The sequence below is a fragment of the Ictalurus furcatus genome, chromosome 7, assembly GCF_023375685.1.
Source record: "Ictalurus furcatus strain D&B chromosome 7, Billie_1.0, whole genome shotgun sequence".
Taxonomy (NCBI): Eukaryota; Metazoa; Chordata; class Actinopteri; order Siluriformes; family Ictaluridae; genus Ictalurus; species Ictalurus furcatus.
Window position 1 is genome coordinate 27,540,707 of NC_071261.1, and position 18,679 is coordinate 27,559,385.

Below are 18,679 nucleotides of genomic sequence, written 5' to 3' on the forward strand. Positions count from 1 at the left end.
TTTTTAAAAATGTAGAGATAATTATGCATGATTTTATTACATCTAGATTGGACTACTGCAACTCACTCTATGCATGTCTCTGTCAGTGGAAACTGTCCTGCCTACAACTTCTGCAGAAATCTGCAGATAAATCTGGCAACAACAAAAAAAGGGAGCATATTTCTCCTGTGTTATCATCTCTTCACTGGCTGCCTTTTCAGTTCAGGATTGATTTTAAGATTTTATTATTTGTTTTGAAAGCAGTACATAACTTGGCTCTACATTATATTACATATCTCCAAATGCCCCTCAGTCTAAGCAAAAGTCAAAGGGCATTCTCTGTACTTGCTCCTAAATTATGGAATAATTACCCACTTTATATTCGCTTGGCCCGATCAGTGGAGATTTTTAAGTCTAAGCTGAAAACACATCTTTATTCTTTGGCATTTGAATTGGGGGAACTCTGAGTACTTGAGATATTTGTTCTGATATTGATCACACTTTGTATATGCAGTTCTTGTTGGAGTTTGTATTGCTGTTGTGTGTGTGTGTGTGTGTGTGTGTGTGTGTGTGTGTATGTGTGTGTGTTTGTGTTTGTCATTTTACTGTTTTTCAATTTCCTGGTTGTGAAGCACTTCGGTCAACTCTGTTGTTTTCAAATGTGCTATATAAATCAGTTGACTTGAGATGTTTTTTGGGTTTCTCACAATATTTCTATCAGCTGTTGTTTTTTTTGTTTTTTTTCCTTCTCTGACCCATTTGGTGTCTGTTGTTCAGTACACCAGGGGTTCTTTGTTTTCTATTCAATTTCATTTGTTCTATTGGCTATGCCCAATGTTTGTGCAATGCCTCTGATTGATTTTCCCTCTTTTCTCAGCGTCAAAATGGCTTGCATTTCTCCCATAGACAGCTCTCTGATCTTCATGATGGCCTATCCTTTTTAACAACAAATGCAGTCTTCACCGGTGAAATTGAAGGCTAAAACCATAGTAGATGTTCAGAGCTACAGGATTTATTGTTTAAACAATCACCCAAACAAGACACAACTGGGAAACAAGAAACACCTGTCAGTCACGTGTTCCAATATTTTTTTGCTTGCCTACAAATTAGGTGGCCTGATACAAAATGTGCTGTGTTCTATGTTGTTTTATAAATACCAGGAAATAAAAGCTGAAATTTTGAACACTCTTCTTATATTCCTCTTTTGATCTCAAACCCAAATGTCTTCAGTCTACAGCAAAAACAATTGAATTGGCCTTGCTGTTCCAATAGTTTCAGAGGGGAATGTAGTTCATTTATAAACTGAAACTTTGTAATTGGTGGTAAATTACTGTGGTATAAAAGGATTCAAACACTCCAGAACAGGAAGTAATTGGAAAATAATCTACTTTGGTATGGTAAGAGTAAACCTGCTTCTCACTGGGCCACATCACACCACCCTGTTGTTCATTAATTTCCTATAACAGCACACCCCCAAGTGTTTTATCTTTTAATTAACCTGTCATTTCTGTTTCCCTCTGAACCTTTAGTGCTGGCTGGACTCATCCACTGTACACAAACAGGTGATTTATGTACATTTCATTTATTGGAGTTTTTATTTGATTTTTTATTTGCTTTAATATGCATGTAAAAGGCACTCTGCTTATTTTATAGATGACTGAGTCAAGTGGTTGAAATTTGTAAATAAACCCTCCACCAAGAATGTCTTTCATACTTTCTCTTCATGCTTTCTACCTATGTCAAACTCTGTAATTAAAACAAAAATGCTCAGAAACATCAACATGCTCGAGTGGAGACCTGCCTGAGTGTGAATGAGTGAAGAGGACGAGGGTCGAACTTTTATACTGAACCACTGAGTGTAAAGCCCGGTTCACACTGCACAGACAGACGCCTGTGTGTTAACTCTGTCAGCAGTGGTGGCTCAACGATTAAGTCTCTGGGTTATTGATCAGAAGGTTTGGGGTTCAAGTCCCAGCATTGCAAAGCTGCTACTGTTGGGCCCTTGAACAAGCCCTTTAACCCTTTCTGCTCCAGGGGTGCCGTATCATGGTTGACCCTGCTAGCTGACCCCAACCTCCTAACAAGCTGGTGAAAAAATAATTTCACTGTGTTGTAATGTATATGTGACAAATAATGAGTTTGTCAGTTGTTTAAAGTCTGAGCATTCTGGAATGATTTTCCAACAAGCTCTGACGTAATCTGGCCTGGGCACGAACCATTGCCATGACGATACGGGAAGTGTCCCTGCAAACACCATAGAAACAAAAGCCTGCGTGATAGGTGCACATACTTCTAAATGAACTGTTTCCTTGCATTTGTTCTTGCATGTGAGAGTTAGTTGCTTAATTTTTTTTTAAAATTGGACAAAAAAGTTGGATTTATCATAAAATTTGCCTTGGATGTTATCACTGTTTGCAGGACTACCAGACTGATAAAGTATAAAACTGGCTATCTAACAGGAGACTAGGCTAGTTTGGTGTCATTAGCCAAGCTAAGCTAACTAAGCTATCAGTGTATGGGTTTAGCTGCTACAGTGCCGTGCAAAATATGTTATCTGTCCTTATGCTCTGCTCATATCATGTTCATGTAACTTGGAACTCATATAGACATTTACACACCTTGTTTTCCTGCTCAGCATCAGAGGATGTATTGGTGTATATCAATTTTTCCTCCTCACACTGACTGTGAGCTAATGTTTGGCAGAATTGAGAGCTGTCAGCCAATAAGACATGAGTATTTCCACATATTCTGGTTTTGTCCTCGTTCACTGAAGATAAAATCCAACACTCCCTTCACTGAAGATATAAAATTACAACACTGACGTCTTTTTTTTTTACTGACGTTCAGTTACGTAGTGACAAACTGCTCCAAGTGGAGAATTATTTGGGGCTAAAGAAAAAGTCTCTGGGTTTACAGCACTCCTGCACAAACTAAGCAAAATTTTGAAAGCTTTGCACATTCTCTGTCTGCTGTTCTCTGTATGAATGTGAATAAGCACCCTGTCTCTCACGTCACAACCACGTCTTCACCCACAATCTCTTTTATTTCACTCTTCATCTTTTCAGGTGAAAGAACAACACGTAAAGACATGAGAAATTGTAACATTTAGATTTTGGTAAAAGGATCATAGATTTTAAACCAGTCTGACTGTCCATAAAAAAGTTTGTTGGTGTGTGTTGGGGCAGTGTGAACATGACCGTCGTGTTTCCCAGCATTCTAAATCCAACAGCCGGCTTTTAAAAGATGGTGATTGTCGGCGTTTGTCTGTGCAGTGTGACCTGCGCTTAAGAGGCTGTAGAATCTGAAAGAATGAGAGAGATTAATAACAGGTGTGTGTGTGTGTGTGTGTGTGTGTGTGTGTAGACATGCAGTGATGAGTAAGAATGTGTAAGTCAGAAGTTTTCTAGCATTATTTTTTTCTTTTTTTTATTAAATAGACCTGTTAAAACTGTGATTAAATTATACTCAGTCAGTTATTTCTAACATTATTGTGTATCTTTTACCTTTAGTTTCTTGTTCACTTGCTGTCACTCAGTGTTCCTAAAGATGAATATTCAGGAAAACAGGACAGCAAACACACTGTAACTCAGACATGAATCAGTAGTGGAAAAGATCTAAATGATCAGAACAGTAACTTGATTAATTTTAGGTTTGAGTCAGTTTTCCTAACTGTGATCTACATTCATTAGTAGTGATTATTAAAATGACTCAGTCCACCTCTGACAGAACTTAATCATTTACATGTGGCAGATATACTGTATTCCTTTTTAAAATCTTACTACTCATTTAAATAATGCTGTTGGGAATTAATTCATACATTTAAAAAATCTTGTTGTTTTTTTTTTTCACAGTGAGGCCTAAACCTGTGGTGATTATAGAGCCTGATACACAGGTGTATATATATATATATATATATATATATATATATATATATATGTATGTATATATGTGAAGTATATCAATAATTTCTGCTTGTAGATTTGTTCCAGATTATTTTCAATGAACTACACTGTAACTGAGTCTCATTACAACAACTTTACAGCTTCCTTCTGTCTGTTTACTCTTCATTTTCAATTTTATATCTTAAAGACTACTGCACTTGATTACTGGTGAAGACAGAAATCATCACTTATTAGTCAGCCTGACTGGTTACTGTGTGCCGTATGAGGGTATGGGCTTCTACAGTATAGGGTTATATGTATAGGATTATACGTTACTGTGTGCCGTATGAGGGTACGGGCTTCTACAGTATAGGATTATATGTTACTGTGTGCCGTATGAGGGTATGGGCTTCTACAGTATAGGATTATACGTTATCGTATGCCGTATGAGGGTACGGGCTTCTACAGTGTAGGATTATACGTTGCTGTGTGCCGTATGAGGGTACGGGCTTCTACAGTATAGGATTATATGTTACTGTGTGCCGTATGAGGGTATGGGCTTCTACAGTATAGGATTATATGTTATCGTATGCCGTATGAGGATACGGGCTTCTACAGTGTAGGATTATACGTTACTGTGTGCCGTATGAGGTTACGGGCTTCTACGGCATAGGATTATACGTTATCGCATGCCGTATGAGGGTACGGGCTTCTACAGTATAGGATTATAAGATCATTAGTGATTTTACCCTTACTGAAGGTTGTTGCCTTGGTGATATTAGTGACAGCACTTTTTCAATCTGTACAACACACTGCAAAACAGAGCGTGCAATAACATATTTTATTATGAGTGTCCGATATAAAGAATTTTTGTCTTGAATATACAGCATGAAGCACAGATAGTTTTATACAGTATAGTTGTATAGTTTTATAAAATGTAACTTCTCAAGATTTCAGTAATGTGGTATACAATTACTGACTGCTACCAATATGTATCTCTGCACAATTTGCCCCCTTCTACTCCATCCATTAATGGACACATCATGTTCATCAGGAAACACGCATCAGTGTCACTGTCCTCTAACTGAGATCTGCTCAGTGGTGTTCCTGAAAAGAGATGTGATCCCTGAAGGTTTCACTCGCCTTCTAATCAGGATGTAAAGCCAGTTTTAGAAATCAGGTGATACACAGGGAGTTGATCATTTACATACAGCTCACTGTGAGGAGGAAAACACTCAAATATATACATATGAGCACAATGAGAGACGGATGCAAATGCGGAATTTTAAAGTTTTAATAAAGAAACAAACAAAATACAAAAGACACTATGACATAGAGGCAAAACACTGTGGCAAAGACTAACCCAAACCAAAGAACAAAACACGGCAGCAGAGACAAAGGTAAATAAAGACAAACATAAGACAAGGAATGCATTGCAAACAGTGGCTATATATATATATATATATATATATATATATATATATATATATATATATATATACATATATATATATATATATATATATATATATATATATATATATATATATATATATATATATATATATGAGTGCTCGTTAACAGAAACGTCATTTAGGTGCAGGTGGTCATGTGACTATGATGCAGTGGCTGATGGGACTTGTAGTTCAGAGTTCCTTCTCTGATACATGACAATGAGCACATTTATAATGACCTTGTAATGCAATATAAATATAGATATAATAATATAGTTATAATCAAAATGAATGTACTATTAAAAAGTGTGTAAGCATATAGTTAACTATTCTGAATGTAGACAACTAGTTATGATAATACCACTGGCATTGTATTAACATTAATAAGCCACAATAAATTAAATACAACTAAATAAATTATTTTATTCTGCTACATGTGGCTTTAGGTATAGGTATCAGTAACACGATCACGTTTAGCTAAGGGCTTATTCTCACTATCAGAGTGTCTAATGGAGTAAATGTGATCGCTATCGCTTTTAATGACTTCCGTTTACACTCTCCACCAAGACCCCCCACCCCCCACACTCACATGCACATGCACACACAGGCAGGCTGGGCTTCGTTTTGGTCAGAAACCACAGAATGTCTTTCATCCTTTCTCTTCATGTTTTCTACCTCTGTCAAACTCTATAGTTAAAACAAAAATGCTCATCTTAAAAATGAGCTTCACTGATTAACATTAGCGTTTTGCTGTGTTCCATTCAGGTCAGAGCTCTGCTTTGAAGTCTCTGTGCAGTTTCCAGCTGCCACTTATACGGGACACAGCATTAATTTAATTTACAACAGTTAATGACTGGGGCTGTGTGGCATGACCAAACATTATAGTTTTATTTGTCAGCCACTATACTTTACTTAGCTACCATCCAACATTGCTTAGCCTAGGTAACTATCTAATAAACTAACTAGTGTGCTGTTGTAGCTAACTAGCTTCCTAGCGTTAGACAAAAAGAAGTTAAGTGACAGTGACACTAATGTCTTTGAGATGTTAGTTAAAGTGTTGAATAGGTATTTACCATTGACGCTTAAGTGAACGAGGACGATAAACTGCACTGTCTATACACCTGCCATTAGGAGATGTAGCAGAAAGAAATGGTTACGTGAGTTGAATTTGAAACAAACCGACTCAGCTGATGGGGCGCTCTGACGTAGATCAGAGATGATTGACAGGATGGGGCCAATCATTGCCCATCTGGCCCCACCCCTGGATCTGCCAGTGCTTGAAGGATATGTCAATTATCTAAACTGATCTAAAAATAACAATTAGAGGATGTTCTGTATATGTTCTCTTTAGGTTGTTACAAAAAAACCCTGCAATGTTCTGGGAAGGCTAGTTTTAATTTACAAAAAAAAAGATCCTACAGAAAATGTTCCTAGAACGTTATTTGGTTTAAAAAAAAAAAAGTGGGAACCATATGCTAACGTGAGGGGACCGTTCTGTGTTTGCTGGGTGTAAACTGGCCACATGCGCTGAATATCCAGTCACATCCAATCACATCAACAAATTATACAATCATGATTTGAGGAATTTATTCAGTAAATGTGTTCCATCATAGTTTATGTGCATGTTTTCTTATCAAATAAAAATATTATCTGCCTCAATTGAGTGCATAAGTTTTTTAATGTGCATTTTGGAGATTTTATTCGTATCTGGTGTTTCTATCCAGCATTTTTTATGCGATATCCCAAAATTCACATAAAAATATGTTGATTGAAACAAGGTTACTGACACCAGTGAGTGTGTGTGTGTGTGTGTGTGTGTGTGTGTGGCTGCATTCGCTGCACTGTTACACACCTACAGTATATGTTAATAATAATATAATAGTATAATAATATAATATTAATAATCATAGAACATTATTTTAAAAGCTCACACAGCTGATGTTATTTTTCATTTAGTAGTTAATTTAACATGCTATGCTAACGTAAACAATAAGCTAATATTAAGTGACTTACATTTTAGACTCGATATTGTCTGTTTTTGCTCTACTTCACCAACGAAAATAGTTCCAAGTAAAGCCACAGCAGGTCCTGCTCCTTTTTTCCTCATAATTTCTCATTTATTTTATTTATTTTCGCAAGGAATTTGTTTTATTTATTTATTTATTTATTTTTTACCAAAAAAAAAAAAAAAAATCAAGTTTCAATTATAATAGTGTTTGTTCAAAAAAAAAATCTTCAGTTTTCATTCCTTTAAGGGTCACTGTAAATAATAATAATAATAATAATAATAATAATAATAATAATAATAGTGTAATACCGTGAAACAGTGATATTTTCTGAGATTTTTATTGTACCGTTCACATGTCATACCGCTGCAACCCTAATCTATTCACCCATAAAAATAAATTGATGTAGAGTAGAGAGAGATTAGAGACCTGCATCATCACACAGCAGTTATTTTCTGACCCTCACTTCAATCTCAGTAAAGCTTTACTTTTAATATCCCTATTTTCATTCTCATCATTTTACTAACTGAAAACTGTAAAATAATTTGAAAGTAGTCATAAGATGTTTAGTGACATCACAGAGAGAGTGATACTGTTTTACTGTAGAAGTGATTAGTGTAGTCAAGACTTCACATCCTGAACTTGTGTTTCATTTCTAACAGAAAAACCTAAACCTCAACTCACATCAAGCCTTAAAGGAGCTGCACTGACAGGAAACTCATTGACTCTGTACTGTACACTGACGCCGCAGTCTGATGGATGGAAGTTTTACTGGATCAAACCCACACAGAGCACTGAGACTGAGACTGAAACACAGTCCTACACCATCAGATCAGTTAGAGTCTCTGATGGAGGTCAGTACAAGTGCAGAGCTGGAAGAGGAAACCCAGTCTACTACACACACTACAGTGATGCACTCCGGGTAAATGTTATTGGTGAGTAAGATACTTTCTGTTAAGTGATTCTGCACAACACTGAACATATAAACAACATGTGAGCAGAGTCACAATATAGCAACATTTACACAGCTACATACAGAGAACTCTTTCAGCTAAATCATGTTATTAAAGTTAGAGAGAGACAGTGTGAGCACGGCTGAGCAGGGCTGGTGTGAGGTGAGCTGGAAAGCAAGTGGAACAACACTAGTTTAGCTTTGGTAGAAAATGTTCTGGGTGCTTGCTAGGGTGTTGCTAGGCGGTTGCTATGGTGTTCTGGGTGGTTGCTTGGGTGTTACTAGGCGGTTGCTAGGGTATTCTGGGTGGTTGCTAGGCGGTTACTAGTGTGTTCTTGGCGGTTGCTAGACGGTTGCTAGGGTGATGTTAGGCAGTTGCTAGGGTCTTCTAGGCGGTTGCAAGGGGGTCTGGGTTGTTGCTAGGTGGTTGCTAGGGTATTCTGGCTGGTTGCTAGGATGGTTACTAAGCGGTTGCTAGTGTGTTCTAGGCGGTTGCTAGGGTGTTCTGGGTGGTTGATAGGTGGGATGTTAGGGTGTTCTGGGTGGTTGCTAGATTGTTGCTCGGTGGTTGCTAAGGTGTTCAGGATGGTTGTTAGGCAGTTGTTAGGAGGTTGCTATGGAGCTCTGGGTGGTTGCTAGGGTGGTTGCTAGACGGTTGCTAGGGTGTTCTGGGTGGTTGCTATGGTCACTTAGCATGTTTAACACATGTTGATAGCATGTTTTAGCACATTTCTAACATGAATTAACATGTTCTAGTATGTTTTAGCACATCGCTAACATTAATTAGCATATTACTAGCAATAACTAGTATGATTTAGCATGTTGCTAGCATGTTTTAGCACACTGCTAGCATGAATTAGCACTTTGCTAGAATGGATTAGCATGTATCTAGCATTGATTTAGTATGTTGCTAGCATGTTTTAGCACACTGCAAGCATGAATTAGCATGTTGCTGATAGCATGAGTTAGCATGGTGCTAGCATGAATGAGCATATTTTAACACACTGTTAAAATGATTTAGCAGGTTGCTATCATGTTTTAGCAGGTTGCTATCATGTTTTAGCCCATTGCTAGCATAAATTAGCATGTTGCTAGCATGAATTAGCATGTTGTTAGCATGTTTCTAGCATGTTTCTAGCATGAATTAGCATGTTTCTAGTGTTAATTAGCTTGTTGCTAGCATGATTTATATACTGTTAGCAATTCAATTCAATTCAATTTTATTTGTTTAGCACTTTTTACAATAGACATTGTCTCAAAGCAGCTTTACAGAAATATCAACACGGTATATAGATATTAAAGGTGCGAATTTATCCCAACTGATCAAGCCACTGAGTGGAGACGGTGTCAAGGAAAAACTCCTTAAGATGTTAAGAGGAAGAAACCTTGAGAGGAACCAGACTCAGAAGGGAACTCATCCTCATCTGGGTAACAACAGATAGTGTGAAAAAGTTCATTATGGATTTATATGAAGTCTGTTTGGCCTTAGAAGCAGCCGTAGTCCCAGCAATCTGGAATTGGAGTAGATGAGAGCTCCATCCAGAGGTAGGACATCCGAAACAGATCAGGCAGGTCCGGAGAACAGAGAGGATCAGGATCTTTAGTATCTCCATAAAACCGTGTGCGGCTTGACAGAAGGAGAGAGGGAGAGAAAAGATTATCAGGACTGTGCTTAGCGTAACAGAAAGTCTAGTCATGGTAAGCTTGAGTAAACAAATACGTTTTAAGCCTAGACTTAAACACTGAGACTGTGTCTGAGTCCCGAACACTAATTGGAAGACTGTTCCATAACAGTGGGGCTCTATAAGAGAAAGCTCTTCCCCCTGCTGTAGCCTTCACTATTCGAGGTACCGTCAAATAGCCTGCGTCTTTAGATCTAAGTAGGCGTGGCGGATCATAGAAAACCAAAAAGTCGCTTAGATACTGTGGCGCGAGACCATTTAGTGCTTTATAAGTTAATAATAGTATTTTATAGTCAATGCGAGATTTCACTGGGAGGCAATGCAGTGTAGATAAGATCGGGGTGATGTGGTCATATCTTCTGGTTCTAGTTAGGACTCTAGCAGCTGCATTCTGGTCTAACTGGAGTTTGTTTATGCTCCTACTGGAACATCCAGACAGTAAGGCATTACAGTAATCTAGTCTAGAGGTGACGAATGCATGAACTAAAATTTCTGCATCATGTAGTGACAATATATTTCTCATCTTAGAAATATTTCTGAGATGAATGATGGCTATGCTAGTAATATTATCTACATGAGCATCAAATGATAGGCTGGAGTCAATAATCACACCAAGGTCTTTTACTGCTGTACATGATGAAACAGAAAGACCATCCAGAGTAACCATGTGATCAGAAAGCTTACTTGTAGCTACACGTGGTCCTAATACAAGTACTTCTGTCTTATCGGAATGAAGTAAAAGGAAGTTAGTTAGCATCCAACTTCTAATGTTCTTTACACAATCCTCAACTTTATTAAGCTGCTGTCTGTCCTCTGGCTTCGCTGAAACATACAACTGTATATCATCAGCATAACAGTGGAAGCTAATTCCATGTTTACGAATAATTTGACCTAGAGGTAGCATATACAGTATGAAGTAAAAAGCAGTGGGCCTAAAACAGAACCTTGTGGAACACCAAATTTAATCTCGGTATGCGTGGAGAAGTCTCCATTTACACCTACTAACTGATAACGATCGTCAATTAAGACCTGAGCCAGGAGAGGGCTGTTCCCTTAATGCCAACAACATTTTCTAATCTATCAAGGAGAATAGTATGATCTATAGTGTCAAAAGCTGCACTAAGGTCAAGTAACACAAGCAATGAGACACAACCACAACCCAGGCCAGTAGTAGGTCATTTACTACTTTAACTAACGGTGTCTCTGTGCTATGATGAGGTCTAAATCCTGACTGATACATTTCATGAATGTTGTTCCTATACAAGTATGAGCATAGTTGCTGTGCTACAACCTTTTCTAAGATCTTGGAGATGAAGGGGAGATTTGATATAGGTCTATAGCTGGACCTTTGAGAGGGGTCAAGGTCAGGTTTTTTAATCAGGGGTTTAATAACTGCTAATTTAAGTGATTTAGGTACATAGCCAGTGCTAAGGGAAGAATTGATTATATTTAAAAGTGATTCACATGAATCACATGAAAATGTATCACATGAAAATGAATCTCATGAAAATGAATCACATGTAAATGAATCATACGCAAATGAATCACATGAAAATGAATCACATGTAAATGAATCACATGTAAATGAACCATATGAAAATGAATAAATAAATTAAAGACAAAAAAAAAAAGTGGTTCAATTACTCCAGGACAAATCTGTTTAAAGAAACATGTAGGTACAGGATCTAGTATGCAAGTTGATGAATTTGCTGAAGAGATTAATGAAGCTAGTTCGGTCTCTCTAAGAAGAGTAGAACATTCTAAACATTGATCTGATATTGCTATATTATCGTCTATAGGGTTAGTTATAATACTGTCTGGTTTTAATTTAATAGCCTGAATTTCACATCTAATATTTTCAATCTTACCAATGAAAAATTTCATGAAATCTTCACTGCTATGTAATGATTGAGTGCTTCTTTCTGTAGTAGTTTTATTCCTAGTTAATTTTGCTACTGTGTTGAATAGAAATCTCAAATTGTTTTTGTTATCTCCTATTAAGGTGGAGAGATGTTTTATCATTCTGCTAGCATGAATTAGCATGTTGCTAGCATAGATGAGTAGAATGAACTAGCATTTTGCTAGCATGAATGAGCCTGTTGCTAGCATGTTAGCGTTCCAATACTTTTAGGCTTCAGGCCATGTGCACTCTTCGTTCTGACAGTTGGAGCCAGGCTCTGAACTTTCCCTCACTGTAAGTGAATGGGAGTTTTGGGGAATTAGGAAGATCATTTTTACTCTGTAAATTACTGTCACTGATAGCATATGACATTATCATTAATGTGCTACTTTTTGTTTAATCTATTTTGCTGACTTCACAATGAAAACTGTCACTTTAAAAAAAAAATAATTTTCATACTTATCAAAAATAAATATTATATTATTATTAACTTTTAGTTAATTTTAGTACTTTTAGTTCTGAATTTTGCAATTAATTTATTTCATTTTAAAAAAATAAATTTGAGTATTTTTGAAGGAATTGAATCAGTTTACTTGTGCATCATCATTTCAGATGTTCAGTTGTTATTAAATGATGATTCGATATAGCTTGATAATGTACGAATGATTTATGTGCACTGAATGTGGTTATCTTAAATCAGAATTCCATCTACAAATGTTGCTTCTGATTTAATAATAGTGCTGATATCTAATCTGTGTATTATATCAGTGTAATTTTCTTACAGAGAGTCCTAAAGCTGTGGTGACCATAAAGCCTGATAAACATGTGTTCAGTGGAGAGACTGTGACTCTCAGATGTGAAATACAGGGAGGAGGAGACACTGAGTGGAAATACAGCTGGTATAAGAAAGATTACACACTCTACCCATACCGCATAACACAGGAGTTCAGCTTCAGCTCAGTTTTAAATTATAACAGTGGTGAATACACCTGCAGAGGGTGGAGAAGCAGTGACTCTCAGAGCTCAGAGATCAGTGATGCTGTTCAACTCACTGTATCAGGTGAGTGTGTGAGTTTGTTTTATCTTATCATTAATTATATATAATAGGATTACCACTCTGTATGACTTTATTTGATTTTATTTCTTTACATTTGTTGTCCATCAGATGCAGCAGAGGCAGTAGTGAGTGTGTCTCCACTGCGCTGGCTGACTGAAGGAGACTCAGTGACTCTAAGCTGTGAGGTTAAACACTCCTCTACAGGCTGGACATTCAGCTGGTACACTGCTGTTCCCTACAGAAATGGCTTAATTGAAGTAACAGGCCATCGTGGCAATGTCTTGTATGGTTTAGAGCTTCTCTCAGACAGCAGCAGAGGATCTGGAGGCTCCTACACTCTCACTAATGTTACTGTGAATCACACAAGAGTTTATATGTGCAGAGCAGAGAGAAGAGAACCAGTTTTTCACACACGGGACAGCAACCTACAGCCACTGTGGATCACTGGTGAGGAAATAAATCAGCAACAATGGTGTGTGTGTGTGTGTGTGTGTGTGTGTGTGTGTGTGTAGGGGGGATGGAGGGACAGCAGATAAATAAATTGGTAGCACAAAAAGCAGAAACTTTTACAGTTGTGTAATCATTATTATTTGATAATGTTTCATGAGCATTTTATAAACTCCAGTAATGACCAGTGAATTACTAAAATCTAATTACTTGATGATTTATAAACACGTCTCAACATAATGTATATTGTTAATAAATAGTGAGCATTAACTCTTAAACTGACAGTTTATTATTCAGTTACTCATCCTACGCCGTATTCAGTAACTACCAGGAAAGGTGTGTAGTTACTAAATCTGAACTCACTGCTGTTTTCTCAGACTTTAAAGGATTAACACTCTATGACACTCGTGTATTTTTTTTTTTTAGACATTTTTTATTTGAAAATTTCAAAAGATAAGACAAGTACATACTATCTAAGTATTTTTTTTTATCATATTGCTTTATTTTACATGCTCAGTGATGACATTTTAATTGTTCATGATGTTTATCTATCTATCTATCATTAATTTTCCATGTGTAATCTGTTCTGTTCACAACCATAATATATAACGTGTGTGTTTCAGGTGAATCTCCTCCAGTGTCTCTGATCATCAATCCCAGCAGAACTCAACACTTTACTGCTGACTCTCTCTCACTGAGCTGTGAGGACCAGAGTGACTCTACTGGATGGACAGTGAGAGGATACACACACAGTGAGACAGTGTCTGATTGTTCATCAGTTTCAGGATCTACATGTAACATCAGCTTCCTCTCTACATCACACACTGGAGTTTACTGGTGTCAGTCTGAATCTGGAGGACGCAGTAATCCTGTCAACATCACAGTGCACAGTGAGTCTTCAATGTTCTCATCAGTAATATATTAATATACATACCTGGACCTAACATTTACAAAAAAATCAATTCTAAAGTGTTGTAAAGAAATGAAGTGATATTCTCTCTGCATCACTCTGCCTTGGTTAACATAACTGCATAGTTGTACATTTACATAATCTTAATACATGATGAAAACTTTAATGTATAAACTACGCTCATAGTTAGTTCTTAAGTTACTTCCATGTTCTTTAAGATTTATGATGTTACTTGTGTTGCAGGCAGGATAGCACTATTAGCTACAAAACCTAGACATGTTCTATATCCAAATTCCAAATCTACCATTCACATTTACATATATATCTAACACATGGTCCATCTCTGTACACGGGCAAGAGTCTGAGGGCTTTAGTTACAGAAACCTAGCAGTATGAAGTAAATGCAGTATCACTTTATGTAACTTTATAAATAGAAATAAAAGTTTGTGGTGACATTTTTTGTGAGCTAAAGCTAGCCAGTGAACTGTGTAGCCTAGGTAGATATGTAGATATGGCCAGCAGATACGTACAAGAAGATATTTATTATTCATAAAACCCATGAGTAAAACAACAAACAACAACATTAAACATACAACCCTCTGCTCATCAGATAATTAATTTAGCTCATACATAGCTATAGCCAACAACTTACCTGATATAAAGTGCTCCTTATAGAGAATGGAGTGTGTTAGAAATCGAATGCCATTATTTTTGCCTGCTATTGTCACATCTTCCACAATCATTTGGTCATAAATATGGCAGTGTGGTCATACAGTAATGCTACATGAAACAGATAGAGGTCTGAATGTTAGAATTATACTTGTATTTTAGACACTATGTGTTTTCAGTGTCTTCTTTCTCTTTTCCACAGATGGTGATGTGATCCTGGAGAGTCCTGTCCATCCTGTAACTGAGGGACATCCTCTGACTTTACGCTGTTTATATCGCAACACAAAAATATCAGACTCTGGTGTTGATTTTTATAAAGATGATTCAGTTCTCCAGTCCCAGACTACAGGAGAGATGACCATGAGTACTGTGTCAATGTCAGATGAAGGTTTCTACCACTGTAAACACCCAGAGAGAGGAGAGTCACCGAAAAGCTGGGTTTCAGTCAGAGGTGAGAAATAATTCATATATTACTTTAAATAAAATTTTTGCTGTGTTGGAGTCAGTTTTCCATTCTTAAAGCATTTTCACAATATTTATTATGTCCTATTGCTTCTTTACACTTTCTAAGCAACTCTATATTTATTACTGTTTCGAATTTATAGTGTAGAAATCTCATTAAACCTCCTTGAAATAACACCACTTTTACAGCATTTTCGAGTAAAATAAGAACAAGTTATGTTGTATTTGAAGTACTGTAGACCAGAGAAACCTTTGTTATTATCAAAGGCCGGCAGGTTAGACTCTGTGTTAATGTTTAGACAAGATACTTGCATTTCAAGCATTAACACTTTATTTATTAAAGCCCACTTTAGACACTTTACAGTCAACAAACCATCTATAGGCTGTGACTAACCTGCCAGGTGACTGTCATCAACCAGCCTCTCAGCTCATGCTCAACAATACAGCACTGTCCAAAATCCAGCCTGATTTTTATTTACATTTTGTCTTAGATGTTTATTTTATGTCTTTTACTTTATCAGTAGGAAAGAGCAAATATAACTGTCCTAATGTTCAATTAAATGTTCCAGAGAAATGCCTGTATGTTGTTAAATAAAGTAACATATTAAGACATCTGTTCAGATTTAATAGAGGAATATTAGACTCATATTTTAGCATGAAGCGTAAATGTATGACCAGTATATTAATGCTTTATATATGATTAATTATAGTTTATTATTTTGTAAATTATATTGTTATTATTTTATTATCCATGGTATTTTGCCCTCCTGTTCTATCAGATGGAAAAGCTCCACTGTCGGTACTGAAGCTCCTCAGCAGTGCAGTAGCGGCCTCTCCGTATGTGCTGGTGACCATCATTCTGGCAGTGAAATGTTACAGAGCTCGAAGTAAGAACTCACAGTGTTCTTCATTAGACATAAAATTAAACCCTAACATTTAATAAGAGGCTAATTTGAAGTGTTCATGATTGTGTATTTTACAGCTGACCCTGATGAGGACAACAGACCGTACAGAGTGATAGAAGCTGAAGCGTCTGTCTGAGTCTCAGGTTTTTACATTATTTTTATCATCTAGCTTTTAAATAACAGCAGCTCCCCGTGCAACAGAGAACACATTCGTGTATGTGCTCTGTCAGTAAGTACAGTTTTAGTGATGAGTGGCTGTGATGCTGTTTCGGTGATTTTGGTTGAAAGCTTTAATTCTCAACATGCAATTTATTATTATTTTTTTTAATGGAGTGATTTATTTTCCTGATGTATTTGTAATACTCATATGCATTTATATTTACTATTTAAGCTTTACTTTGTATTATTGTTGTTGTTGTTGTTTTAGCTATATGACTTATATATTACTTTGTTTAAACTGAATATTAATTTAAAAGATTTTTTAAATTAATTTCCCATTTACTTAATTTAGCATTTACTCAGGGATAAAAGTACATTATGGTTTGATACAGTGTAATATTTGTAATTAAATGGAGTAATTCTTATTTTGTAATATTTTATGAAGTAAATACCTGTGCAGATAAGTTTTGGAGTGAAGTCTGCTTTTGTTCTGATACGTTTTAATATTTTAATAAAAACAATAAGTCTGTGAAAAAAAAGATTTCAGTCTTTACTAAATATCCAGTGGGAATTATCTAGCAAAAGATCAGCAAACACTTACACATACTAACTCCCAGTTAGGCATTAAGGAAAACCCCTTTTTTACTTTGACTTTTTATTAAGGTTTTATCACTGTGACAATAGCTGAGAAAATCTCAAGATGTGTAGCTCATTTAATGCCTAGTCATCTTTCATAAGGCCTAATGACTTAAATTTTTTACCAACAATATTACATCAAAATATTACATCTCATGAGTCTTCAGATATAGTTTCAGAAGTCCTAAAGGCCTTACAGAAACATTTAATACTATTCTCGCATTCAGCTGTATTTACACACAGTCAACCACGTCACATTAATATACAGATTTTGTAACATTTTATAAATGAGTAAAACATGCTCAATCATCATGACATCATTGGCAGGATGTCAGATCAGCTTAGTTCAGAACTATTGGTACAGAACTACGTTTCCCATGAGCCTTAGTGAACATTTCCCACTCTGTTCATCACTGTGCTTTAAAATGGCTGTTGTGTTTTTGCTTTTCTCAGCAGTGTGAGTTAAACATTTAGAAAGAGAGAGGATGTGATAAACTGTTTTTGCACTGCTGATCACATTTCACATTCTCAGGCTGAAGGCTCAAAGATGCACATGCATGTATTGATGCTACTTAACACTTCTATGGGAGGTCCACATGACTTGTGTCACGTCTCGTGACGTAATTTTGATAGGACGGATGCAAGTGCAGTAGGAACAGTTTTATTTATGAGAGACACAGGCAGGTAAATCCAAAACGTGATCCAAAAACGTAATCCAAAACATGCAAGAGGTCAGGCAATCGGCAAACAGGCATACACGGGGCAAGGCAGGAATCATGGTCGCGGTCACGGAAAACAGGGTCGAGAATCAAAACAAGAAACATTCAATGACTAGGAACTGGGAGCGGAGAAACCAGCGTGAACTAAACAAATGAATCAAAACATGAAACATGGACTATGACATGACTAATCTAATATTCCGCCCCGTGTGCTGGGAGGCGCACGGTATATATACAAACATAATCAGTGTTGTAATGGCTGACGGCTGAGGGCATTTCAGACACACGTGAAGCAACAACCAATGACAGAACAGGGAGGAGACACAACAAACATAACAAATGCATGTGTCCAAATGTCACGATTGTCAACAACGAAAAAGCAGGTGCTCGCGCACCATGCTCGGCAGCGCGCTCACATGGTCCGCAGCACACTGCTTAAAGGGGAAATCGTGACAACCTGTACTGAATAATGAAATAAAAACAGAGAATATAATATTATTGTGAATGAAGCAGCTCCACACAGATATAAACCAGTCAAGTTCATTTCACCAAATACTGTAATAAATAAAAGGGTTAGATTTTGTGGCTTTAACCTTTGAGAAACAAGAAAATGTTGTCCTTCACATTCACAGTAAAGCCAAAATTAAAACAGGCACACATGCATGTTCCCACTACTGCTAGTTTCTGTGGCATGTGCCAGGGTTTTCAGCACAAACACTACCAGAACTCAATGAGATTTCGTCTAATAACGAAAGCTTTACTGAGTCATTTTAGTCTCTACAGCATCTTATCTTATGTCACATTACTTTGCACCACAGAAATGGATCTAATCACAGACAGCACAGAATAGAAATAACTTGA

At 36.7% G+C, this 18,679-nt stretch overlaps 1 protein-coding gene across 1 annotated transcript; it reads left to right on the forward strand.

Moving 5' to 3' along the window:
- Positions 1 to 1,444: 1,444 nt before the first annotated feature.
- On the forward strand, positions 1,445 to 15,399 carry LOC128610724 (Fc receptor-like protein 5; the record flags this gene model as incomplete). The annotated part of the gene is made up of 6 exons (XM_053630142.1): positions 1,445 to 1,541; positions 7,983 to 8,255; positions 12,639 to 12,914; positions 13,020 to 13,358; positions 13,982 to 14,248; positions 15,140 to 15,399. Coding segments are annotated over 6 exons (1,512 nt in total), but the record flags the coding sequence as incomplete, so codon positions are not given.
- Positions 15,400 to 18,679: the final 3,280 nt, after the last annotated feature.